Source organism: Harpegnathos saltator, unplaced genomic scaffold (assembly GCF_003227715.2).
Source record: "Harpegnathos saltator strain DR-91 unplaced genomic scaffold, Hsal_v8.6 scaffold846, whole genome shotgun sequence".
Lineage (NCBI taxonomy): Eukaryota > Metazoa > Arthropoda > Insecta > Hymenoptera > Formicidae > Harpegnathos > Harpegnathos saltator.
In genome coordinates, this window is record NW_020230700.1 from 1,469,469 (window position 1) to 1,497,452 (window position 27,984).

At 43.4% G+C, this 27,984-nt stretch overlaps 1 protein-coding gene across 1 annotated transcript; it reads right to left on the bottom strand.

Annotated features, from left to right (window-relative positions):
* Nucleotides 1-841: 841 nt before the first annotated feature.
* LOC105186048 (transposon Ty3-I Gag-Pol polyprotein) lies at nucleotides 842-15,331 on the bottom strand. The gene is made up of 5 exons (XM_025307374.1): nucleotides 14,549-15,331; nucleotides 13,577-14,174; nucleotides 12,661-13,520; nucleotides 12,504-12,557; nucleotides 842-886 (listed from the first exon to the last, which is right to left on the bottom strand). Exons 1-5 carry the CDS (start codon nucleotides 15,329-15,331, stop codon nucleotides 842-844), a joined length of 2,340 nt encoding a protein of 779 aa, XP_025163159.1.
* Nucleotides 15,332-27,984: the final 12,653 nt, after the last annotated feature.

Below are 27,984 nucleotides of genomic sequence, written 5' to 3' on the forward strand. Positions count from 1 at the left end.
TTTTTTTTCTTAAATAGTATTGAAGTTATCGGTCTTGCGTGTGTAGCAAATCAGCAAACATAGTACAATATGGTACAATAAAGAAAAACTCAAAATTCGAAAAGTGCGCGGCTACCAAAAATTTAGTTCTTCTTAATTTTCTTGAGTATGATTTGAGTTACAGAGTTGCGGCACAATACGGCACAAACGTAGCACAATGCAGCACAATTCGAAAAAATACAAAATATGAAAAATGCGGGGTCAGCTTCACACACGTGATGCGTTGTCTTCTCCTTGGCGCGTACCGGCAACAATTTTTGTATCGACTGGGCCGCGCTGTGGCCCGAGCGGCTGCATGCTTTTCCAATCATCACGACGCGTGCCCATTCCTCAGATTTCTGTCATTAACAACTCAATAATTATTGCGATTCTTGCAAAATTGTATTTTACTTTTCAGCTTAACCCAACCTACCTTCGAGTTTGCAGCTAATTACCGGACACCCTGTATGTTTCATCAGAAAGCGGCATAAGTCATAAAAGGAAACCCCTTGACCATCTTGAGATACTTTCTATAAATGTGCGTGCGTGCGTGCATGCGTGCGTGCGTGTGTGCATGCGTACGTGCGTGCGTGGAAAACCGAATTTAAATTATTAAATCAAGCTAATTTTCGATTTATTTGCAATTATTTTATCAAGTGCTCAAAAAGATGGTCATTTCCAATATACTATGGAATATGTTGAATAAAATATTAGTGAACATTTAACAATGTATTCCTGTTAATATTGTAATAGCAATATTTCTACTGCGTTTTTACATATTTTCTAGCATAATTGTACATCTTGATATACGTAGGCATTTTCTTTAGAAGTCTTCTAGAGAAAGTATAGAGATATTAAATCTGGTGAACTGGCAGCACAAGGAATTACTTCTCAATACAGTGCAATAGCCATTATTTTATGTTTTATATAACTTCAAAAGGAAATATAATAGAGTTAGATCTAATGGTCTTGATTACAAAGCAGGTTCGTCGCATCCAATCCATTTGTTTTCAAATTTTATGTTTAATAGCGTATGTTTCTAGCAAAGTGTACTGGAGCGTTATTATATTAGAATCTCACTTTAATTTTGATATTCAATAAAATAATTTTTAGAAGCATGAGGAAAATGTTTGTTAAAAATATCTGTATAGAGAGCACTTGCTTAAAGTTATTCAAAGAAACATAGAACCATTTTCTCGAAAACTATTTCCTAAACTACTGTAAAAATACTGTATGTGATTTTTATATGTATTCAATAAGTAATCTGTTAGCAATTTACTGGCAGATTGATAATAAATTCGATCAGGATCTGTCAACAATTCATAGACGTTTGTGTCCACATTCGGCTTATGTTTTGTCGACAATTTGCTGATAGAATCTGATAGCAGATTGGCGACAGAGGGCGAACATGATCTACAATATATTTCAATTAAATAATTTAATAATTCGTGAAAAACAAATTAATGAAAGGATAAATGAAGTTAATTTGTGAGAATGAGTTAATAAAAATTGAATTTTATGACAAATAAATCTATATGCTTTAACGTTAATCGATTTTATATTTAAATTTAATATGTTGGAAAAGGCGTACACAATTAGCTCAATGTATTAGAACAGGAAAGCGCGTTGGAATAATAAACAAGAATTTTGTTTAGTTCTTAGAACAACTTTTGATTCTGTGTTGTAAATAGTTTTAGAAAATGAAGATCTTGATCTATTTAATATTTAACTACCTAGACAGTTCTGGCCGAACAGAAAATCATGATGATATCAAAATGATATCAAAATGACGAGAAAATGAACGAATTATAATGAAAAAATAAGATTTTCTCATTACTTTGACGTCATTTTGATGGTATTATGATTTTTTGTTCTGTCTGGGCTATTTGCATTTAATGTTTTTTTTAATTTTAGTATGCAATGTTATAAGTGAACATAATAGAACGATAGATTTTTCTTTGTTTGTTTACTATCATTTCATGGTAATAAAAATAAGTTTGGAAGTTCTAAAACGATTAAAAATGAAAGAGTTGTACGAACAAATAGTTACGTACCCAGAAACACCAATAGAGATTTAAGTTTAGATTTGGTACAACATCAGATTAGGTAGGAGTGAAAAGAATGCATTGATACAAGTCCAAGATAGAACTTACAGGATAAAGAGTACTATTAATAATACTAATTAGTAATTGCTAAAACTTGCAGATTGTAAATTTTGATTCGACAAATTATTCTCGATCGAGATTTGATTTGGTGAATTATTGAAACTGAGAAATGCATAATTTATTTTTTATAATAAACTATATAACATTCGTAAAATATTGTTAAGACGTCTCACTTAGAAAATATATGTGTTTCATCTATATTAATTCTATAACATCGAAGTTTAGACAATAATTGATTATAGTATGTTGTGGTATATTGAGTATTAGTTTGCAGAATGTGTCTGTCAATTAATTCATCAATGTTCAACAACATTCTGCGGAAATTTCGAAACAGGATTAGTCTGGTCCGAGATTACTTCTCTCCTCATTGTAATGGTCCTCCAGGGAGATAATCTCCAGGGAGATAAAAGGGCTATATAGCTAGTGATATACCCATGTCGCACCAACCTCGTGAATAAACGGATGTTTCTACTGTTTGTATTCCAAACAATGTACATAACAACGTACGTTCACATGTTTAATGTTAATATTAAGTTATCTTCCTAATAACAATCGCCTCATTATCGTGTTTAAGTGTTTACTATATTACTGCATTTACTATATTACTATTATGTCGATACATTGGTAAACATTTTAATATAATGTACAAACATTTAAACTTCTGTTATTACTTATGCTTCGTTATTCTTTTTTCATCAAGCCTCTCAAAATTTTCATTGTTGCTTAATCCCATTACATTCAAGTAACTTGATATATAAACTATATATATATATGTATATAAATTATATATACAGGGTGAGGAAAGAATCCCGGATCGGTAAAATATCTCGAAAACCAAGCGTTTCAGAAAAAAATGTTTCGAGAAAAAGTTGTATGATTTCAAGGGAGACATAAAGCACCTATATCATTTTGTTTACAAATGACATTATTTTCGAGATATTCACTGATCATTACTTTTCTTAAGTGGAAACCCCAATTTTTTATTACACCGTCCTTTTTTAATAATTAATTTAGACAACTTTTGTCTGAAACATTTTTTTACTTGCCTAACATTTTTTGAGATGTTTAAGGAAAACTTGACAACTTTTTCAATATTTAACTTGCGATATCTCGCTAACTATTTAACAAAAGAAAAAATGGTATTAGACGTTTTTGTTCTATTTAATTTCAAGAATTTGTTGTTACAAGAGCGGCCTGACTTTTAGTAACTTACTGATTTTTGGAAATTTCAAAATCATCAAATTAACAAAAGTCAGGGCGCTATTGTAACAATATATTCTTGAGAATAAATAAAGCAAAAATGTCTAGTACCACTTTTTTTTCGACAAATAGTGAGATATCGCAAGTTAAATATTAAGAAAGTTATCAAGTTTTCCTTAAATATCTAAAAAATATTAGGTAAATAAAAAATATTTCAGACAAAAGTTGTTTAAATTAATTGGTTGAAAAAGATGGTGTAATAAAAAAATTGGGGTTTCCATTTAAAAAAAGTAATGCAGTAAATATCTCGAAAATGGTGCCATTTGTAAACAAAATGATATAGTTGCTTTATGTCTCCCTTGAAATCATACAACTTTAGTTCGAAATATTTTTTTTCTTAAACGCTTGGTTTTCGAGATATTTTACCGGTCTGTGACTTTTTCCTCACCCTATATATACAGAGTGGGCGATTATAAGTTGCCAACCCGAAATATGAAGGTAGATTGGGTTAAGACAAACATAAAATTCCCATACCGTTTTGCGAAATTCGTAATAATTATCGAATTATTAATGACAGAAATCTGAGGAATGGGAGCGCGCCGACATAGATGATTGGAGAAGCGTTGCAGCTACTCAGGCCACAGCGCGGCCCATTCGACCCAGCAACTGTTGGTGGCGTGCGGCGAGACGTAGGTCCGGCGAGATAAAACAACGAATAGCAGCGCATTGTCTTTCCCCTCGCCGCGCACCGGCAACAGTTGCTGGATCAACTGGGCCGCGCTGCGGCCTAAGCAGCTGCAACGCTTCTCCAATCATCTATGCCGGCGCGCTACCACTCCTCAGATTTCTGTCATTAATAACTCGATAATTATTGCGAATCTCGCAAAACAGTATGGGACTTTTATGTTTGTCTTAACCCAATCTACCTTCACGCTTCGGGTTGGCAACTTATAATCACCCACCCTGTATACAGGGTGTTTAATAGCTGATCATGCAGATGAAAGTTGGAGATAGATTGGGTGTAGCTGAGAAGAAAAGTCATGTACCATAATGTCAAATTGGCAATAGTTATCGAGTTATTAATTAAAACATGTGAGCCAACGAGCGCGTAGAGAGCGGAGGGCGGCCGCAGTAAGCACGTAGACATTTGATACAGGCGGAGTCAGTGAGTGTCGGTAGGCAAGCGCGCGCGGCGAAGGGCAACGTAAGCGACAAGAGGCGATCACGCGCGACGAGGAACGAGCGAGCGCGAACGACGAGGAGCGAGCGAACGCAAGCGACAAGAGGCGAGCGAGCGCGACGAAGAGCGAGCGAGCGCGAACGACGAGGAGCGAGCGAGCTATAAGGAAAAAGCTATAAAGAAAAAGCTCGCTCGCTCCTCGTCGCGCGCGATCGCCTCTTGTCGCTTACGTTGCCTCTCGCCGCGCGCGCTTGCCTACCGCCAAGCAACTTGCGTTTCTTAAATGGGAATCCTTATTCTTTATTACACTGTTTTTTCTACTAGTTCATTTGGAAAACTTTTGTCTAAAACATTTTTTTATTTGTCTAATATTTTCTGAGATATTTGAGGAAAACTTGATAACTTTTTCAATATTTAACATACAATATCTCGCTAACTATTTGTCGGAAGAAAAAATGGTACTAGACTTTCTTGCTTTATTTAGTCTCAAGAATTTATTGTTACAATAACGTCTTGACTTTTGTTAATTTACTGACTTTTGGAAATTTCAAAATCATCAAATTAACAAAAATCTGGGCGCTATTGTAACAATGTATTCTTGAGACTAAATAAAGCAAGGAAGTCTAGCACCACTTTTTCTTCAGACAAATAGTTAGCAAGATATCGCAAGTTAAATATTGAAAAAGTTATCAAGTTTTCCTCAAATATCTCAAAAAATGTCAGACAAATAAAAAGCTGTTTTAGATAAAAGTTATTCAAATTAACTAGTAAAAAAAATAGTGTAATAAAAAATAAGGGTTCTCGCTTAAAAAACGCAAGTTGACCTTCAAATGACCTTGAAAATAGAGATCAAAGTCAAAGTCAAAGTCATCATGAGATAGCTTACTTAGATCCTTACCACTTTTATTCAGATCATTTTTCTTGAAACTTCAATACTGAAGAGTTATTAGAGTGGTCCGTTACTTTTGGGACACCCTGTGTGTGTGCGTGTGTGTGCGTGTGCGTGTGCGTGTGCGTGTGCGTGTGCGTGTGCGTGTGCGTGTGCATGTGCGTGTACGTGTGTGTGCGTGAGCGTGGGCGTGCGGATGTGTGTGTGTGTGTGTGTGTATGCGTGCGTGCGTGCGTGCGTGCGTGCGTGCGTGCGTGCGTGCGCGTGCGTGCGCATGTGTGTGTGTGTGTGTGTGTGTGTGTGTGTGTGTGTGTGTGTGTGTGTGTGTGTGTGTGTGTGTGCGTGCGTGCGTGCGTGTGTGCGCGCGCGCATGTGTGTGTGTGTGCGTGTGTGTGCATGCGTGCGTACGTACGTGATCTGCACACACGCACACATACAAGAGGTGTAAATCCGATCGTGCAACCTCCATGCGGTGCACCTTGGGTAATGCTAATGCCGACGGTACTGTAACTTTGAAGCTTCATAACTCGGGATGTACTTAACAAAAAGATACTTTGTTGTAGTGTTTTGGAAAGCTTTTGGAATACGTCATAAGAATATGTCAAAAAAACTAAGGCGTTCTATTTGAAAAGTTCAAGGTGACTTCGCTCTGACCTGGTTGACGCTAGCCAAGGTCAAACTGATAAGATCAGTAAATAGATCATTTTAAACCTTATAATTTTTCCCTGAAACATTTTTTTTTTAAACTGATTGTTTTCGAGATATTTTATCATTCGAAGACTTTTTAAGAACTCTGTGTGTGTGTGTATATATATATATATATATAGGGTGTCCGATTGTAAAAAGTCGGTCCAAATATCTTGAAAACTGAGACCGATCATGAAATTTTTCCAACAAAAGTTGTTCAAATTAATTGGTAGAAAAAGGTGATATAATAAGAAATTCAGGTTTCCACTTGAGAAAAATAATGATCAGTGAATATCTAAAAAATTGCACCAACTGTACACAAAACGATATAAATATTTTATGTCTCCCTTGAAATCATACAATCTTTATCTGAAACATTTTTGTCTATCGGGCTCAATTTTCAAAATATTCGAACCGACTGTTTTCAATGGGACACCCTATACATATATATTTATTTATTTACTGCCCTAAGTTTAAATAAAACATTAGCTATTGGGTAAATGTAAAAGTTTTGGTGGATTTCGCGATAGAAAAATATGTAAATTACATAACCCAACTTAATCTTGGACTAGATAATTTTATTAAGAACGATTTAACCTCATTTATTTTACCAATCGCCATTTTTTATATTATTCAATAATATATTATACATTAACATATTTATAAGTGCTGCCATAAAACAATCATATCTTTGAGAAACCATCAAAATTTTTATATTCATCTAATATATAACTTACGTTCAATGTGTTAAGATTAGAAGAATACCAAAGAAATTTCACACGTTCGTTTAACGTTAGTCACTCCTACGCTATGGCGTACATTAACGCAAAATGTTCTTGTAGAACTTCTGGCCGGTGCTTCAGCTGATATCGTATATCTTGATGCATCTACCTTAATATAAGCGTCTCACTATACGTTAGAATAGCAATCGCATAAATTTGCCAAGCCGCTCGCGTGAACCGCCCTGTATGGCCGCGATTCGGCGAGCCCGGGTAGATTCGTAAGAAATCGATACTCGGTGAACCTGCCACCTGCTGGCAGTCTCGGTCCACGGTGGTGCGAGCAGGTTACACCGGTAGCTTCTTTGCGTTCGTTTCCAGGACATAGAGGCCGAGCCCTTAAGGGTGCAGGGTTTTCCCCAGGATTGTAGATAAAACCCTCGAGCCATGACGGCCGCTCCGGCTCGATACGATCACCCTCCCCGCCGTTGTGGTCGGCTACCTGCTTTCGTCGTTTGCCTAAACAACGACCGCAAGCTGTCGGGGCCGGAGTTTCCTGTCGCTGTGCGAGTCTGCGATATGGATACTGATGCGACACGCATAGTGAGATTGCCAATGCGTTATACGTCGCATGTGTCACACCGAGTACCCGAATGAATAATTCCGTACGGCGCGATTTAGGACGGACGTGTCATATTCACGGCCATAATTAAGAATGTTATAGGTCAACGAGTCGAAGCAGAAGATATAAGGCCTGAATTCCTCTCGCAGTCCGCTTATTACTAATGATGAGGAATTCTTATATTTTGCAAACTAATTTGCAGAAACATAATCGACATGGAAGTATTAAGATTGGCTTCATCCTATCAAACGTAGACATATATTTCTTTTGTACACAGAGTATGTTATATATTTACATATTCATATGTAATAAGATATATATATACGTACATGTATATATGTATATAATATTTTGCATTATTATTAATCTATACTATAACCATATTAACCTATTACCATATTAACCATATTAACCATATTAACCTATTACCATATTAACCTATGTATATATGTATGTACATACGTACATATATATATTTACGTACATACGTACATAATCATTTTTTAGATATTGTCCGCGTTGTTTACGACAATATTTGAGAATCGCTTGGCTTTTTCCAGCATTTGTGCCCCTTCATATATATGTTTACATATTCGTAATAACATACATATACACGTATATTATTATTTTGAAAATTAATAAGTAAGTATGATTAATATCATATATCAAGAGGCATACCGTGCCTATATAACGCGAAACTGCGAGTTCAAACGAGGTGAGATATTCATATCTCAGCAATGGCTGAACCGATCGAGGTTTTTTTAGTCCCAATCGATTCGGCCTTAAAAAATAGGAAGCAAAATATTGTTGTGATTTTTATGTACGTTGTCTCTAAGTGGAGATATTTTAAGATAAAGTCCGAATCACGGAAAATTTCGATTCAGTAAGAAAGTAAGTAAGAAATGTCGGACGCACAGTACTGGGGATATGCGTGCATCTTGCTTTTCTGACACCAAGGGCGCTACGAGAGCGCTGAAGAAGCAGATAGCAGCAAATGCGAGCGAGTAAGCGAGAGATATGCTACAATGCAGTATAGGAGAACATGTGCGAGAGAGAACGAGAAAGAGCGAGAGAGAGAGAGATAGATAGATAGATAGATAGATAGATAGATAGATAGATAGATAGATAGATAGATAGAGAGAGAGAGAGAGAGAGAGAGAGAGAGAGAGAGAAAGAGAGAGAGAGAGAGGAGTGAGAGAGAGAGAGAGAGAGAGAGAGAGAGAGGAGTGAGAGAGGAGTGAGAGATATAATATGTGTCGATAGAATCAAGTTAATTTCAACAAATATATTATATTATTAATATTCAATACATTCTAATATTATTTTGACATATCTATTTTAAGAGTATTTTACATTAGATGTATTTGTAAAGAAATGATTTATATTTTATTATTGTATGAGTTTTAGATATTTTAATATTAGAGAAATGTAAGTATTATTATTTTAAATTTTTTAACATACATGTACATAATACATGTTATGTAATACTAAAGATAATACATAAGTTTTTACAAGTAAAACTTATATAAAACTTATCTTTTTAAACAAAAGGGTAAAAAATAGGTACCAAATATAAGCGCAACACATATAGTGTTATTTTTAGAAATTTCAAATTTAAATTATTCTTTTTTAAGGTATATATGTGTACATAACATAAGTTTTTACAAGTAAAACTTATAACTATAATAAAACCCTACAACACTATTCTACTGTACAAAAGAAGTGATATATCAGGTGTAGTAAAAAGAAATCCATTATTTTTTCAATAGATGGCTTTAGTTATCTGTATCTCGCGTTGTATAAGTCCGATCGGGTTCCACTAGATGGCGTTAGAAAGATGAGATTTCGTACTAAAAAAACTTTTCTGACAGTTTTGTGATTAGTTGACTCAGTTTTGTTTGAGCGCGTGTCAAAGATGGACACTAGCAAAGAGAAAATACGCTATATTTTACAGTTTTTCTTCGATAAAGGCGAAAACTCAAGCCAGGCGGCTGAAAATGTGAATAGTGTTTATGGTCCTGATACTGTAACAGCCAATCACGCGCAATTTTGGTTTCGTCGATTCCGTTCCGGTAATTTCGATGTCAAAGATGCACCACGCACTGGAAGGCAAATTGTCGAAAATATCAATAAAATCATGGACATTGTCGAGTCCGACCGTCATGTAAGCACTGTTTCGATTGCCCAAGAGCTAAAGATTGTACGAAAAACCGTTTGGAACCATTTGAATAAGGCTGGATACAAAAAGAAGCTCGATGTATGGGTGCCACACGAGTTAACGAAAAAAAACCTCATGGACCGAATTTCCATCTGCGAATCGCTGCTGAATCGCAACAAAATCGACCCATTTCTGAAGCAGTTGGTCACTGGTGATGAAAAGTGGATCACTTACGACAACGTCAAGCGAAAACGGTCGTGGTCGAATCGCGGTGAGCCGGCGGAAACGGTGGCCAAGCCAGGATTGACGGCCAGGAAGGTTTTACTGTGTGTTTGGTGGGATTGGCAGGGAATTATCTACTATGAGCTGCCCCCCTACGGCAAAACTCTTAACTCTGAACTGTACTGTCAACAATTGGATCGTCTGAAGGAAGCAATCGCCCAGAAGCGGCCAGCTTTGGCCAATAGAAGAGGAATTATGTTCCGTCAGGACAATGCCAGGCCACACACATCGATATGACTCGCCAGAAGCTTCGTGAGCTTGGTTGGGAGGTTCTTATGCATCCACCTTATAGTCCGGACCTGGCACCAAGTGATTACCATCTGTTCCTGTCCATGGCGAACAATTTTGCTGGTGAAAAATTCGCTTCAAGAGAGGCTTGTGAAAATCAACTGTCTCAATTTTTTGCCAATAGGGACGAGGGCTTCTATGAGAGAGGCATAATGAAATTACCTTCAAAATGGCAACAAGTTATCGAACAAAACGGCGCATATTTGACCTAAATCGGATCATTCTAACTATGGTAATTAAAGCCTTCAATTTCATGCAAAAATAATGGATTTCTTTTTACTACACCTGATATTAAAATAGTAACGCCAACTGAGAAACCTAATATATATATGTGATTATTATATACTTAATATATTTAGAAATCTCAAATTCAAATTATTTCCTGTCTTAAGATATATATTATGTACATAACATAAGTTTTTACAAGTAAAACTTATCAAATTATTTTTCTTTTAAGATATATATGTACATATGTTTTAACAATTAAAAATTATATCGTGTTATAAAAATTTAACACGTTTATTAATAGTGTCCAATATTAAAAAAAATATCTTTTTAAAGGTTATTATTAGGTGTACAAGTGAATAATCTAATTTTTTCAGCTACATTCAAGTTTATTTTAAAAGAAAGTAAATTAAATTGTTCAATCAAAGTATTCGCCGTTGCTTTCTATAACTTTGAGCCATTTTTCAGGCAATTGATGAATTCCATCTCAGGAAAATGTTACGTCTGTAACGGTAACGCCCGCGGGGTTCGGTGCGATCGGTCGCCCCACCGTCGCGCCCGGCTCGCCGCTTCCGCGACGCCTCGCTCGCCGCCACGTCGGTGCGTTACTCGGGTGAAGGTTCAAGGTAGCTTCTCGGAAGAAATGTGTGTTCAGCGTTTCTGTGTTAACAAGTTGGGTGCGTCCCACAAGGCGCCCCGTTTATTTAAAAGACGTTCGATGCTATATAATATATATATATATATATATAAGTGTATGTGGGCGGCTCGCTGGCCCGGTGTGGCGTCATCGATGTCCGTTCCTTGGTGCCCGTGATTCCTGCCTAGCCGCAAGGGTGGTCCCCTATCCGCGGGATCAGAGGGGATGTACCGCGGCCTCTTGGCGGTCCGACGTCCTCGGCCACGAGTCCTGTTGAGGGCGACTTACGCCAGCTGTTCTTTGGATAAGCGGGAGGTGGTTTATTCCGGGCAGCGTACCACGGTCACAAAGTCGAACAAGCACTGATAATTCCGCGAACCGATGCTTCGGAAATATTCTACGTCGGTGGCCAACGCTGCCGACACAGACGGACGAACACTTATCCTCGCGCACAGGAATTTAGAAATTAATCTACGTCGGTGGCTAATTGCTACCGACGCAGACGGACGAGCACTTATGAATCGCGGAACGGCGGCGAACTGCTGCCGTTTGGTCCGAAACAGATACTTAGAAATATTCTGTGTTGGTGGCTAACTGCTGCCGACACAGACGGATGAGCACGGTAAATTCGCGATGCCGGTCGATTGACAAGGCTCGGTTGCCGGGTCTTGTAAAATTTCCCGGTGATTCGGTACGGTGCTTGGAAGCTTTACTCACCGGCGGATGCCTTTGTCTTCGTCGACTTCTCTTCACGATTCTCGCTGGAGCTCTCCTTGGTAGCTAATCCGACTGACTGACTGTCTCTCACGGTCTGCCTCGATCTCTCGTCGAGAGCGGGTTTTATACCCTAAATTCCTCTCGACGATCGGTGGCCGATAATCGGGGGATTAGTTCCCTCCGATTTCCCGGAAAGTCGCGCATGCGATTTTCGCGAATTACCCTTTTCTGGGGGGACCGATCTTCCCCGACCGCTTTGCAGAATTCGGCTTTTTCCGGCGGTCTGGCGGGTTGCCGCGGCATAGGGTTGCCGGGCGCTTGGCGATGATTTCTCGCGATCGTGTGACGATCGGTGGTCGCCGTCACACGATAGTAACGGGGGTAAAACTCCTCGTTACATTACCCCCCCCCTTTTTAATAGCTTAGGGCTTATTCCTGCCCTACGCGATGTGCACTGCGGAGGGTGCCTTCCCGGTGGAACCAGAGGTTCCATCGAGCCCCTGCAGTGTAGAGCCGGTAACGGCGTTTGACGACTGCGGAGAAATATGGGATCTCCGCGGTTGTCCCGTCGGGCAAACTTATGCCTACCGGTGGCGGTGGAGCAGGCCCGAATGGTAGCGGCGGTAGCGGCTGTTCGGCTGGCGTGGCGGTCTCCCGTTTATCGGCCGTTATACTTAATGTATACATTATTGATACATTATTTGCGTAATACTTACCGGTCTTCTGATATTGATGCTGTATTGTCTTCGATTATTGTTGACACGGTTCGTCTGTTGTTGTAGCGGTTCGTAAATCCCTTACGTGTACGTGTCGATACCACTTTCCGCGTGGATTTTTCAGATCTACAATTACTGGAGAAATAATTTTCTTTACAATCAACGGCCCCTTGTATTTCGGTGCTAGCTTCGCGTTAAATGCTTTAGCTTTGTCGGATAGCGGATGTCCTCGTTTCCAGACCGTGTCTCCCACTTCTGGTCGCCAAGCTCGTCGACGCAGATTATAATGCGTTTCCTGTTTTTGAAACGCTTGTGCCAAATGCACTTCCACCAGTTCGTACGTTTCCTTCAACATTTTTCCGACTTCCTGCGGATTCGCCCCCGCCCTGGTACTACTGCGGTCGGCGGGATGCGGTCGGTCGAGCTCGCGCCCGTGATTTAGAAACGCCGGGCTGAACTGTGTAGAGGAATGTTGAGCGGTATTATACGCAAAACGCAGGGCTGAGAGCTGTTCATCCCAATGACGGTGTTGTTTATCGACGAACTGAACGATCATCGTTTTGATGGTCCGATTCGTGCGCTCGACGAGATTGCACTGGGGAGTGTAGCTTGGTGTCGTGCGGTGGTGGATCCCATGTTCTGTTAAGAATGTTTCAAATTCTTTCGCTGTAAATTGCGTTCCGTTATCGGTGGTGATCACGGCTGGACAGCCGTGTCGGTAAATCACCAGATCACTAATCCCGCTGATTACCGACGGTGTGGTGGCCTGTCGCAGGGGCTTAGTTTCGAGCCACTTCGTAAACCGATCCTGCATAGTCAGCAGCCAGGTGGATCCTCGTCGTGATCGGGGCAGCGGCCCGATCAGGTCGATCGAGACATGCTTCCACGGCCGATGTGACGCGGTGGCGTGGAGGAGGCCGGCCGTCTTCCGTTGACTAGCCTTATAGGCTAAGCAACGGAAGACGGCCAGTTCCGGACGTACCCAGCAGCGTCTCGAGCCATCCCCGGCCAATAGTACTGCTCGGCGAGTCGAGCAATCGTTTTAGCGATTCCCAGGTGGCCTGCAGCGGGACTGTCGTGGTAGCGTTTCAATACTTCCCTTCTATCGTTGGTCGGAACACACTTTTTCCACTGATTCTCAGCGGGTACTTCGCGGAAGTCCAACGTGTGGAGGAAGTGTCGATGCAGAACCCCATCCCGAATGGTGTAATCGGGGAAATCGTGGGGCCGAACGGCGACTTGTTTTTTGAGCAGCTCGTACCACGAGCATCCGGTGGCTTCCCTGATTTCGCAGACTGCGGTGTCGCGCGACAGCGGGTCTGCTACGCGATTTTGCGAGCCTTTCCGGTATGCTACATTGAAGGTGTACTGCTGTAGTTCAAACTTCCACCGCCCTAGCCGGCCGGTGGCGGTGGAAGTTTGAACTACAGCAGTTTCCAGTTTCTGCAGCCACTTCAAGGATTGATGGTCGGTCACCACGGTGAAAGTGTAGCCCTCCAAATACTCGCGCAATCGACGAATGCCCCACACAATAGCCAGGCATTCTAGCTCGGTAGCGCTATAGTTTTTCTCCGCCTGGTTGAGAGTCCGGCTAGCATAGGCGATTACGCGCTCGCCTTTCTCCAGGTTCTGAGTTAGCACTGCTCCCAGGCCGTGCTGATTGGCGTCCGTCTGCAATGAGAATGGTTTCTGGAAATCTGGACATGCGAGCACTGGGGCCGTGGTAAGAGCCTTTTTCAGTCGTTCAAAGGCCTCTTCCTCCCTTGATCCCCATTTCCATCTCACTTTTTTCTTTGTCAACTCCGTCAGTGGCGCCGCAATCGCGGAAAAATTCTTGACGAACCTCCGGTACCAGGAGGCGAGGCCTAAAAACTGGCGGACTTGCCTCACCGTCCTCGGAGCTGGCCAGGCGGTAATGGCGATTACCTTGGCCGGGTCGGTGTGTATGCCGTCACCAAGTGTCCGAGGTAGCGCAGCTCGCTTCTACAGAAGTGGCACTTCTCCCTGTTGAGGCGTAATCGAGCTTCCCGCAACCGCCGGAATACCTCTCGTAAGTGTTTCATATGTTCGTCTAGTGTAGTACTTAACACAATAATATCATCGAGATACACTAATACGTGCGGTTCCAGGTCAGCGCCCAACACGGTGTCCACTAACCTCTGGAAGGTTGCCGGCGCGGAGTGCAGGCCGAACGGGAGGACGGTGAACTGGCGGAGACCCCGGCCGGGCACGGTGAACGCAATGATTGGCTTGCTGTCCTTGGTCAATGGAACTTGCCAATACCCGTTCTTCAAGTCTAACGAGGATAGGTAGCGGGCCCCGCGTAGTCGGTCCAAAGTCGCACTTATCTGCGGTAGCGGGTAGGCGTCTCGCTCGGTTACCTCGTTCACCTTCCGGAAGTCTATACAGAAGCGGTATCCGCCGTCCTTCTTCCGGACGAGGACGACGGGGGAGCTCCAGGCACTAGACGAGGGCTCAATCACTCCCTCCGCCTCTATCTTTGTGACCTCCTCATCAATGATGGCTTGCATAGCCGGGTTCTGTGGTCGGTAGCGCTGCTTGATGGGGCTCGTGCCGGGGCACACCCGAATCTGGTGGCGGATCGATGGGGTCGGCCCGGAAACTTTATCGAAGAGAGCCAGTTCGCTCGTCAGGAATTGGTTGAATCTGGCTTTCTCTTCGTCCGTCCTGGTCGTCAGGCCCCCCTCTATGATCCCCACTCGGGGTGGTTGTAATCGCTGGAAGTCCCTCGGGGGCGGTGGCAGCGCAATCTGGAGCCGGGCCCAGAGGTCAACCCCGATGATGACTTCCGCGGTCAGGTTGGCCATCACGGTAAATTGGTGGCGGTACTTCTGCCGTCCCACCTCTACGTGGAGCCAAGTCCGACCGTATGTCGGACTGCCGGTCCCATCTGCCAGCGTGATCCGGCCGGCTTCCCCTCGTGGGAGATCTTCGTCTCGTAGCGATCGAATATCGATTAAGGACGTTTCGGCTCCAGAGTCAATTAGTGCCCTTAATGGGCGTTGCTGGTACCGGATGGTCAGGTGTGGTCTTGGCTGATATTTTATACGGAGGGCCGGGTCGTGGCGGCGCCATTCCCGGCCGCGGACTCGTTTGCCGCCGTGGGATGACATTGGCGGGTTAACACGCCGTCCTTGCCGCAGCGTGAGCAGAATTTCACGGCTGGTTGTCGGCAGGCTCGGCGATGATGTCCCGGCTGTTTGCACTTCCAGCAACACGTTTCACGGTCGTACAGGAGAGCAGCGACCGTGGGGCCGGTGGTTCGTACCGGTCGCCCCTGTTCCTCGCGTTGCTGGACGATATCCTCGTACTGGCGGGCTAGTTGTCCCAAGTGGGCTACATCTCGGATCTCGTGTGCGTCTATGAACATTTTGTAGCCGACATCTAGGTTGTCATAGAGTAGCGGTATGGCGTTGTCCAGGTAATCGTCATCCCCGCTACGGCGCATCATCGTGAGCATTGCGGTCTCGTACACACAGTATGCCTCCCCGGCGCGCTGGCGGCGCTCCAATATTTTTCGCCGCAGTTGCGCTCGGTATCTCGGCGGGAGGAAGTGATTCCGGAAAGCGGCACAGAAGTCCTCCCATGTTGTCCAGGCGGCCCGGTGGTTTTGGTACCAGCGCAGCGGATCTCCGCGCAGGAGTTCCGGAATGCACCACAACAGCTGGGCGGTCGTGACTCCATAACATGTCCGGAGCTCGCCCACGCGCTCCAGGAAGTCCAGCGGGTCCTTCCCGGAAAAACGGCAGTCCCATTTGTGGACGCACATCATTGCTTGCGCATCGGTGGGGATCCTTACGGGGAGATCTGTCCCTAGGACGGAGACCCCTCGGGAGGACTCTTCATCCGCCAACATTGGGGCAGGGATGACCCGTCTTCGTGGCCCGGCCTCGAACATCGAGGGGTGGGCGTCCACGAACCTTCGCAGTCGGTGGCGCAGGTCGTCGATCGACCCCTCTACTTCGAGCCCGTATTCTCCGAGAATTCGGGCGATCTCGGGCTTGCGTAGCTCTTGTATCCACGCCTTCGGCATTCTCTTCGCTGTTTTTCTTCTTCCTTTCCTTTCACCCTAGCTGACCGAATCCTGGCAGGATCGCCATGTAACGGTAATGCCCGCGAGGTTCGGTGCGATCGGTTGCCCCACCGTCGCGCCCGGCTCGCCGCTTCCGCGACGCCTCGCCCGCCGCCGCGTCGGTGCGTTACTCGGGTGAAGGGCTAATTCAAGGTAGCTTCTCGGAAGAAATGTGTGTTCAGCGTTTCTGTGTTAACAAGTTGGGTGCGTCCCGCAAGGCGCCCCGTTTATTTAAAAGACGTTCGATGCTATATAATATATATATATATATAAGTGAATGTGGGCGGCTCGCTGGCCCGGTGTGGCGTCGTCAATGTCCGTTCCTTGGTGCCCGTGATTCCTGCCTAGCCGCAAGGGTGGTCCCCTATCCGCGGGATCAGAGGGGATGTTCCGCGGCCTCTTGGCGGGCCGACGTCCTCGGCCACGAGTCCTGTTGAGGGCGACTTACGCCAGCTGTTCTTTGGATAAGCGGGAGGTGGTTTATTCCGGGCAGCGTACCACGGTCACAAAGTCGGACAAGCACTGATAATTCCGCGAACCGATGCTTCGGAAATATTCTACGTCGGTGGCCAACGCTGCCGACACAGACGGACGAACACTTATGAATCGCGGAACGGCGGCGAACTGCTGCCGTTTGGTCCGAAATAGATACTTAGAAATATTCTGTGTCGGTGGCTAACTGCTGCCGACACAGACGGATGAGCACGCTAAAATCGCGATGCCGGTCGATTGACAAGGCTCGGCTGCCGGGTTTTGTAAAATTTCCCGGTGATTCGGTACGGTGCTTGGAAGCTTTACTCACCGGCGGATGCCTTTGTCTTCGTCGACTTCTCTTCACGATTCTCGCTGGAGCTCTCCTTGGTAGCTAATCCGACTGACTGACTGTCTCTCACGGTCTGCCTCGATCTCTCGTCGAGAGCGGGTTTTATACCCTAAATTCCTCTCGACGATCGGTGGCCGATAATTGGGGGATTAGTTCCCCCCGATTTCCCGGAAAGTCGCGCATGCGATTTTCGCGAATTACCCCTTTCTGGGGGGACCGATTTTCCCCGACCGCTTCGCAGAATTCGGTTTTTTCCGGCGGTCTGGCGGGTTGCCGCGGCATAGGGTTGCCGGGCGCTTGGCGATGATTTCTCGCGATCGTGTGACGATCGGTGGTCGCCGTCACACGATAGTAACGGGGGTAAAACTCCTCGTTACACGTCTTTGGACACGATAAAGTCGTCAAGCCATTTTCGGATCTCATCCACTGATTGGAAATGCATATCGGACAAGGCGTGTTGCATCGACCGGAACAAGTGATAATCGGATGGAGCAATGTCTGGTGAATACGCCGCAAGTACTGCAAGACGTCCCAGCCAAGACTCATTGTGGTGTCTTTTATATTGGAAGCAATGTGTGACCTGGCGTTGTCATGCAACAATTTCACTGGACGTTCTCCCAGTTTGCTAGTATACGGGCGTTTTCGTTCCAATTCTTGACTCAAGCAGATTAATTGACGTTGGTAGCAGTCCGCGCAGTAACTGTTTCACCCGGTTCTAACTCATAATAAACACTCCCTTGATATCCCACCAAATGCAGAAAAGAACCTCCGCTTCCTTCCGAAGCGATTGGGTTTTGCGACCGATTTTGATGATTCGCTGGGATTTACCTATGACTTTCTACGGCGTTTCGGATTGTCATAAAGTATCCATTTCTCATCGCCCGTAACGATTTTCCACAAGAAAGACTTTCGACGCTGCTTATTGAGAAGAGAAAGACACGCTGCCACTCGTCGATTTTTGTTGGTTTCAGTGAGTTCTTGCGGAACTCATTTTCCTTCTTTCTGGATCTTTCCCATCTCATGTAGGCGTTTGGAAATTTGCTGCGTTACTCCCAACTGTCCTGCAAGCTCTTTTTGTGTTTGTGCCGAATTCTCAGCGAGCAGTTGTTCCAAATCATCATTATCGCACTTCGGAGGATCTCTAGGGCGTTGTTTGTCGATTAGACTAAAATTGCCGCTTTTAAACCGCTTAAACCAAAATGCGTACACATCGTACGATACAACACCTTTGCAGAGAAAGGAACAAATCGATTCGCACGCTCTTGCAGCATTTTTTCCTTGTTGGAATTCGTAGAGAATGCAGTGTCAGATGCACCTTATCTATTGCCATTTTCGACTGTACTGAACTGAATACTTTCAAAGGTTATGTTGGGCCTTTCGCCAAACTATATGTTCTTTTTAATAGCTATATGTCAACATTGCATAATCACAAAAGAGCGGGAAAATCTATTCAATTTAAAATTGATTTCATAACTGCTTAAAATAATTTGGATTATTCATTTGTACACCTAATATTATCCAAGAAAAACCTAGCTACAAAAAATGTCCATAACATAAATTTTTATAAGTAAAATTTATCATTATTTATTATAACACTGAGTTATATGGTTATTTTGTTATTATAACAAATTAGTTATTATAACAATACAATAAAAAATATTCAATACAAAAAATCTTGGCGCGGCTGCACCAAAAACTATTACGTGTACAAATGAATAACTCAAATTATTTTAAGCAGTCATGAAATCAATTTTAAATTGAATAGATTTTCCCGCTCTTTTGTGATTATGCAATATCAGCTTGACAGTTGACATATAGCTTAAAAAGAACATATAGTTTGGCGAAAGGCCCAACATAACCTGCAAAAGTATTCAGTTCAGTACAGTTCAGTATTCGAAAATGGCAACAGATAAGGTGCATATCCGACACTGCATTCTTTACGAATTCCAACAAGGAAAAAATGCTGCAAGAGCGTTCGAATCGATTCGTTCCTTTCTCAGCGAAGGTGTTGTATCGTACGATGTGTGCACATTTTGATTTAAGCGGTTTAAAAGCGGCAATTTCAGTCTAATCGACAAACAGCGCCCTGGAGGCCCTCCGAAGTGCGATACTGATGATTTGGAACAACTGCTCGCTGAGAATTCAGCACAAACACAAAAAGAGCTTGCAAATCAGTTGGGAATAACGCAGCAAACGATTTCCAAACGCCTACATGAGATAGGAAATTTCCAGAAAGAAGGAAAATGGGTGCCTAACCGCATGAACTCACTGAAACCAGCAAAAATCAATGAATAGCAGCGTGTCTTTCTCTTCTCAATAAGTATCGTCGAAAGTCTTTTTTGTGGAAAATCGTTACGGGCGATGAGAAATGGATACTCTATGACAATCCGAAACGCAGAAAGTAATGGGTAAATCCCGGCGAATCATTAAAATCGCTTCGGAAAGAAGGTTCTTCTCTGCATTTCGTAGGATATCAAGGGCATGCTTTATTATAAGTTGTTGGAACTGGGTGAAACAGTTACTGCGCGGACTGCTACCAACGTCAATTAATCTGCTTGAGTCAAGAATTGGAACGAAAACGCCCGTATACTAGCAAACTGGGAGAACGTCCAGTGAAATTGTTGCATGACAACGCCAGGCCACACATTGCTTCCAATACAAAAGACACCATAATGAGTCTTGGCTGGGACGTCTTGCAGTACTTGCGGCGTATTCACCAGACATTGCTCTATCCGATTATCACTTGTTCCGGTCGATGCAACACGCCTTGTCCGATATGCACTTCCAATCAGTGGATGAGATCTGAAAATGGCTTGACGACTCTATCGTGTCCAAAAACGTAACATTTTTCCGAGATGGAATTCATCAGCTGCTTGAAAGATGGATTAAAGTTATAGAAAGCAACGGCGAATACTTTGATTGAACAATTTAATTTACTTTCTTTTAAAATAAACCTTGAATGTAGCTGAAAGAATTGGATTATTCATTTGTACATCCAATATATCGTATCGAAGATATATGTACATAAAATTAGATGTTATTGATATTTCGTCAATTATATATATAAAAAGAATAACATCTTTGAAAAAAGAGATATCAAAATATATAAAATATATACACATTTGGTATGTATATATTTTATAGTATAGGTTTATAATTTATTATAATACTATATAAACTTAAATAAAATATTACACCGTATATGTATAGAGAGAATTTCCAAGTACATTTTATTATAATAAAAATGCTGTCATGTATGTATTAAACAAGTTTTAGTTCGATATAGTTTTTGGTGCAGCCGTGCAATTATTTTTTGTATTAAATATTTTTTATTACATTGTTATAATAATTAATTTGTTATAATAATAAGTAAAACAACTATATAACTCAGTGTTCTAATAAATAATGATAAATTTTATTTGTAAAATTTTATGTTATAGATATTTTTTGTAGCTAGGTTTTTCTTGAATAATAATAACTTTTAAAAAGATATTTTTTTTAATATTGGACACTATTAATAAACGTGTTAAATTTTTCTAACACGATATAATTATTACTCGTAAAAACTTATGTACATATATATATATCTTAAAAGAAAAATAATTTGATAAGTTTTACTTGTAAAAACATATTATGTACATAATATATATCTCAAAAAAGGAAATAATTTGAATTTGTGATTTCTAAAAATATTAAGTATATAATAATCATATATTATATATATACAGGGTCATCGAAAAGTATCGGACCCCCCAATATCTTCAGTTAGAATGCATTTTGGAGAAAATATTCAATAACAAAGTTGTATGGTTTCAAGCGGGGAGTAAGATGATGACCGTGTCTTTGACCTTGACCATGTCCTTCAAGGTCATTTCAAGGTCAACCTTATTTTTTTAAATAGAATTCCCAACATTTTATTACATACTCTTATAGCTCTATATCTCAGGAGCTTTCCAAAACACTATAATAAAACATTTTTTCATTAAGTACTTTTTGAGTTATAGAGGTTTGAAGTTAACAATTTAAGTGGTGTGTGATTCCGGCCAGTTAAGGCAAGAGTGGTGTGTGATTCCGATCAGTTAAGGCAAGAGTGGTATGTGATTCCGACCAGTTAAGGCAAGAGTGGTGTGTGATTCCGGCTAGTTAAGGTAAGAGTAGTGTGTGATTCCGGCCAGTTAAGGCAAGAGTGGTGTGTGATTCCGACCAGTTAAGGTGAATTTCATTCCAATTGGTCAGCTTGGGCAAAGTACTCAATTGTACCAAACAATTCACAACAAATGTTCAAATTGTTGCTCTTCAACAGCCCGGCAATGTGCCAATCTGTTATAAATAGCTGAAACCGCATTCCGGAATGTTTCCGGCGGTATTAGTTCTATCTCTCGAGTTAATCTCCCTCTTCAATCATCTGAATCTTGAGGCTTGGTGGCATAAACTTTACTTTTCAATTAACCCCACAAAAAAAAGTCAAGTGGGGTCAGGTCCGGAGACCGAGGTGACCACTCAATATGACCCCTTCGCCCTATCCACCTGTCCTGAAAGACTACATTCAAATATTGACGGACAATGACACCATAATGAGGTGGAGCTCCATCCTGTTGGAAATAAATTTCATCCATATTTCCACCAGCTATCTCGAATAGCTGGAACAATTTGTTCGCGAAGCATGACTGTGTATACTTGTGCTGTCAAATTGCCTTCAATGAAGAAAGGGCCATCTGGTCTACTATTAAGAATACCAGCCCATACGTTAACTTTTTGTGGATATTGGATATGATTGTCTCTTTTCCAGTGAGGATTAACGTCACCTCAGTATCTACAATTATGTCTACTTACATTTCCAGTCAGTTTAAATGTTGCCTCATCAGAGAGAACAATATTATTAAGTAATAGAGGATCGTCGACAATCACCTCCATCATAAGATCACAAAATTCGATGTGTCTATCAAAATCGTCTTCGGACAACTCTTGGACCAAATGGAGTTTGTATGGATGCCATTTATTCAATTTCAGAATTTTACTGACACATGACCGATTTCGTGTTCTTGTGCAACGCGATTGATGGAAATGCGGGGACCTTTTTTTTTTTTGTTCACGCAGGGGAAATCCATCGTGGATACCCTCGCCCCCTTGAGGAGGGGCGGGGGTTATGTCGGACTCTTACCGACTAAAACCCCTGCGGGATGTCTACCTGTCGGACCGTGAGGAGGGGAGTTAGGGGAACTGCTCCCGCATTCCCTCCCCAACCCCCCGGCCCTAGGGTTCTAATTCAAGAGCCCCTCGCCTCCTTGTACCGCACCCCCCTTCCACTTTCGGGGAATTAGTGGGAGAGTGCAGTCTCCGGCGGGTAACCCCGCTGGTTGGCCTTCTGGTGTCACCTTGGAAGAAGGGGACATCCACCCTTCCTCTTTATCCCCCCCTTCCTAAAGAGAGAGGGGGGATTTTTGGGGAGGTGGGCCCGACCCCAATCGGGTTCCCCACCTCCCCTTCTCCTCCCTATCCGATTACTCCAGAGAGCGGGAGGTCTCCCTCCCGCTCCCCTCCGAGTGGCGGAGCATGGCCCGAGGTGGCTGAGGGAGCCGCCGGCCCGTGTAAGCCAACGGCCTCTCCTCGTCCGATGCCACCTCGGGCCCGTTATTAATATCCCCCTCAGGGGAACGCCGGCCCCGCCGTCCTCTGCGAAGGCGTTTGCCAGGCCGGCGCCTCCATTCGGCGGCCTCCTTCTGGGAGATTACCTCCCCACAGAAGGAGACCGCCGCGTCCCACGCCTTCTCGCTCCCACACATGGCTCGCACCAGGTGCAGGAGCGAGAGCTCCCCGTCGCGGCAATCCACCGCCCCGAGCAGGACCCAGCGCTGCTCATCCCATGCTGCACAGGCAGCTAGGGTATGCAGCGCCGTGTCCTCTTGCTCGGGGCAGTGGTGGCACCGAGCGGTGGGCTCCTTCCTTATCCGGTGCAGGTATCTCCCGAAGCACCCATGCCCGGTCAATACCTGCACCAGGTAGAAGGACATTCCACGCCCCTTCCTATCTGTCATTTCTGACAGACAGGGGCGGACAGCCTCGGCCGTTACGAGACCGGACCCTCGGGGGTCGGCTAGCAAGCCTTCCCACCGCTCCAGGGTCCGGTCTCTGGCCTGGGTCATCAGGGCCTTCAGGCCCCTGGCCGTCAGCTCTCCCCCTCGCGGAGCTCCTTTATCCGCCAGTAGAGGATTCTCCTCTCCTCGGCCAGGAGCTCCACAGGGCGGGAGACGGCCAGGATGGTCGCCGCCATGTATGACACGGTGCGGAACCCCCGGATCGCCCTGATCATAAGGGATCTAAGGGCCTGCCTCATCTGTTACTTGCCCACCGTGGTGGCCAGCAGCTGAGGAGCCCAGATAGGCGCCCCGTACAGGGCGACCGAGAGAACCGCACCGACATACAGGCGGCGAGCCTGCCATCCTGGGCCCCCTTGGGCACGTATCAGCCTGGTCACGGCCAGTCCGGCTTTGCGCACCCTGGGGACCAGCTGCCTGAAATGTGGCCCGAATGACCACCGGCTGTCCAACGTCAGGCCGAGATATTTCATCGTCGGCCCGACGCGGACGTGGACGCCATCGACTAGGACCCGGGTCTCCGGCGGCGCCCGACGCCGGCCGTGAAAGAACACAGCCTGAGTCTTCTGGGGCGCCACCTTGAGAAATGTGGGGACTTTCAACGAAAGACTGTAAAACATTTAATGCCTTATCATTATTTGTTGCTGTTTTACGTCTACCAGATCTTGGGCGGCTTTTAACGCTACCAATGTCCTCGAAACGTTGAATAGTACGGATTACAGTACTTTTGGAGATCCTATTATTTTCATTCCGAAAATTTTCATTAAATAATCGCGTTACTGTTTTATACCCTCTTTGTTGATCTCCCCATCCTCGCATCATTAACAGTGTTATTCGATCTCTTTCAGAAAGCTCCGCCATTCTTGATTAGAGCAAAGAAGAATTAATCAGGTAAGTGATAAGAAATTTATCTAAATAATTAAGTAGAGAAAAATACTAATTATTAAGTGTTGGTCCAACTATCGATTTGTTTATTTCAACCAGCACTATCAAAAAGCTCGTTGAGCAACTGAAAATCTAATAGATCAATTAATAATATTTATGAAAAAATTCTGGGCTATTGGAAACAAAATGAAGATGTTTGGGACAATCAATTGAAGCGCAATAGCTTCTTTTGTTACAGAAATAATTTTTGGGGCTGTTCGTTTTCATCCACGAGTTGACTGCTGCTCGCTAAGAAGAAGACAGCACTGCATCAAAGATTCAAATCAGTGATCCGCATTGTTTGCTCAAGAGCTTGTATTACTATTGGTGCCTGCGAGAGTGAGACAATAAAGATCGGCCCCGCCAACGCTTTCGGGCAGATTCTCACTAATGCTTTCGGACATCGCGCATTCGAGCAGCTTCTCGCGATCACCTTCGGGCAGTTTTCCGCCATAGCCTACAAGCATAACTGCTTGAAGCCATACAACTTTGCTATTGGACATTTTTCCAAAATACATTCTTACTGAAAATATTAGGAGGAGTCGATACTTTTCGATTAATGTATTTTCCTTAAACCAATTAATTGGTCTCATTATTTTGTGCACAAAAGTATTAAGGTTATGATTACTGGAAACTAAATAATATTTTACAAGATATTTTACATTTTGTGTAAAAAAATTGTTAACTTCAAACCTTTATAACTCAAAAAGTACTTAATGAAAAAATGTTTTATTATAGTGTTTTGAAAAGTACTCGAGATAAGCTATAAGAATGTGCAATAAAATGTTGCGAGTTCCATTAAAAAAAATAAGGTTGACCTTGAAATGACCTTGAAGGACATAGTCGAGGTCAAAGTCAAGGTCATCATCTTACTCCTCACTTGAAACCATACAACTTTGCTATTGGACATTTTCTCCAAAATGCATTCTAACTGAAGATATTAGAGGGGTCCAATACTTTTCGATGACTCTGTATATGTATGTATGTACGTATGGACGTGAGTATTTACGTACATATGAACGTACGTATGTACGTTTGTACGTACATTTATTCGTATTTACGTATGTATGAACGTTTGTATGTACGCATGTGTCTATGTACGTGTGTACATATGTATGTACGTATGTACATACCTATGCCATGTATATACCTATCCCAGCAAACACAGAATATGTTCCCGTCGGGTTCCGCCGACGGCGATCGCGTGGTATCGCATAGCGCTGTGCGCGGAGGGCGCAAGTACGCAATCTTTAATCGTTATAAGTGCAGGAGAACAGAGAAGCCGATCGCGCAAGATTACGCTTAAACTGAGTTTATTTTTATTTACAACAAACAGTCGTACCCGGTGGCGAACAATTTTGCGATCGAACGGAAATCTTGCGGCACCTTTTTCAGCTTATAAGACGCGGATGGAGATCTTGGGAAGCGTCTGACTGGATGCCCGATCGACGGAAATCTTCGCTGTAGACCGGCGGACGTAAAGTTTTGCGCGACAAGCGGTGCTCGCGGACGCGACGTTCGCCGACGGCGCACGGAAAATGGATATAATTTCACCTGATATAATACAGACACAAAGTAATACAAGTTAAACGCGTTGAGAGCTCGATGTACCGATGGGTACGCGATCGAGCGTCGGAGAGTGGTGTGCGACCCAAGCGCAGAACAGGGCGCAACATCGCGCAGTCGTAACTGAGTGCAACGCTGCAGCCACGACGAAATAAAGTACTGATCGCGCGAACAGAAAACGAGTGAAGCTCTCGCTTGCCCATTAAGATCGGAAGAAAAAGACCGCTCGGAAGAAAAGACAAATAAGCAGAGCACGAAGAGAATCTTCGATCTCACTTATATCTTTTTGCAGCTCTAACTGGCAGATAATGATTGGCTGTAACTCGTTCACGCCGTGATCGCATGTTTGGGGTCTGCCCGGTATACACGACTAACGCGGGAATATACATTGTTTTAAGGAGCGTTCCTCGCTGGGAATCTCGTGGTCCAACGTTCGGCAACGAGATTTCCGCTAGCGCTGAGCACGCATCGATCACGCGTGAGCTTCGTGATACCCAAGCTAGAAGAATCTTTGGATTCTTCCAGAAAACTATCGTGTACGCTATGAACCCCGAACATGCCGCCCGCCTTGAAACGACGGTTTCAAAATATGAAGAAATGTTTACAGCTTACGTTACATATTACTAACGCAACTTATTATTAGTATTAATACGACGATTCGGATACGTTATTCGAAATGCAAGGCACGTTCTCGTTACTCAGTAGGTGCACAATCTACCGGCAACAGACATATCTTTACAACGGATCGTTTGAATTCCAACGTCGCTGTTTTGACGGTCACGACGCAAGTAATTCCGTCGGAACCGGGGTAACATCGCGTTACATGACCGATTTCCCACTTACAAGGCGGTAGAGAAGTGTTGCGGATGAGCACGAGTCGGCCTATCTTTACAGAGAATTGAGGTTGCCGCCAATTACTGCGCTGCTGTAGCGTATTAATGTAATCATGCTGCCACAGTTGCCAAAATCGTTCGGTCATTTGGCGCAAGAGTTGCCATCGCGTGAACCGGTTTTCATTAATTTCCAGCAATGAAGGCTCTGGATAATCTGTGATCGCGGATCCGATTAAAAAATGACCCAGAGTCAAGATCTCCAGTTCATCAAACGCATCATCTGACATAGGAATTTAGGCACGCCTCGATTCGGCATAAAAGCGTGGAGAGTTCCTCATACGAGAGCGTGTGATTGCCGAGAACGCGACGCAAATGATGTTTTACAATGATGATGATGATTTACAAATGATGTTCTTGATGCCTGCCTTCCATATGCCGCCGAAATGAGGAGCCGATGGAGGTATAAAGTGCCACTTAACATTGTCTGTCGCTGTTGTATTTAAAAAATTCGGATCGCGAACGGCGACTCGATATGCCAGAGTAAGCTCGCGGTCAATGCCGACAAACGTACCGTTGTCGGAGTATATTGATTACGGAAGTCCGCGATGTGCGCAAATCGCGAGTAAGCACTCAAAAAAGCGGATGTGAAGTAATCGCCTACTACAGTCTGTAAAGTAAGAACGTGTACGGCATAAATAGCAGTTGGCTTCAAATATCGTCCTAGTTTTTTTGTGAGCCGATAGATGAAATCTGTCGTGAATGCTTTGTCACAAAAGATTCAGTTGGCGTCGAACTCTAACCTGAGAAATACGTTAACCGCCATGAGTGCCGCATACGCATCGCGCTACGAGGCTGTGTTCCTTTGTTCCCATCCCAAAGGACCAAAAATGTCATATGCAGTGGCTGTTAAATACATGGGAAAGTCAAAATCGTTCGTCGCTAAGCAATCTAAGTTCGTCGGGTTCAGCAATATAAGAGGATCAAAAATGTCGATGACTTGCCAGAACGTGGCTCGATAGGCAAAGTGACGCCGAATATGGAAAAAAATAATTGTGAATTTGTTTAAGCGGAACCCGGACCTTAATGCTTAAAATTTATGAGAAGTGTTTGTTGCCGACTGCTGAACGATGCTTCATAAAAAAAAATG

Excerpts from the sequence above, each read along its gene's own strand:
- LOC105186048 (XM_025307374.1), bottom strand. The coding sequence starts at position 15,331 with ATGGCCAACCTGACCGCGGAAGTCATCATCGGGGTTGACCTCTGGGCC. Across the intron at positions 13,521-13,576 it reads ATTGAAACGCTACCACGACA|TACTATTGGCCGGGGATGGC; the intron begins GTCCCGCTGCAG and ends CTCGCCGAGCAG. Across the intron at positions 887-12,503 it reads GCATCAATATCAGAAGACCG|TTCACCAGATTTAATATCTC; the intron begins GTAAGTATTACG and ends TTGTGCTGCCAG.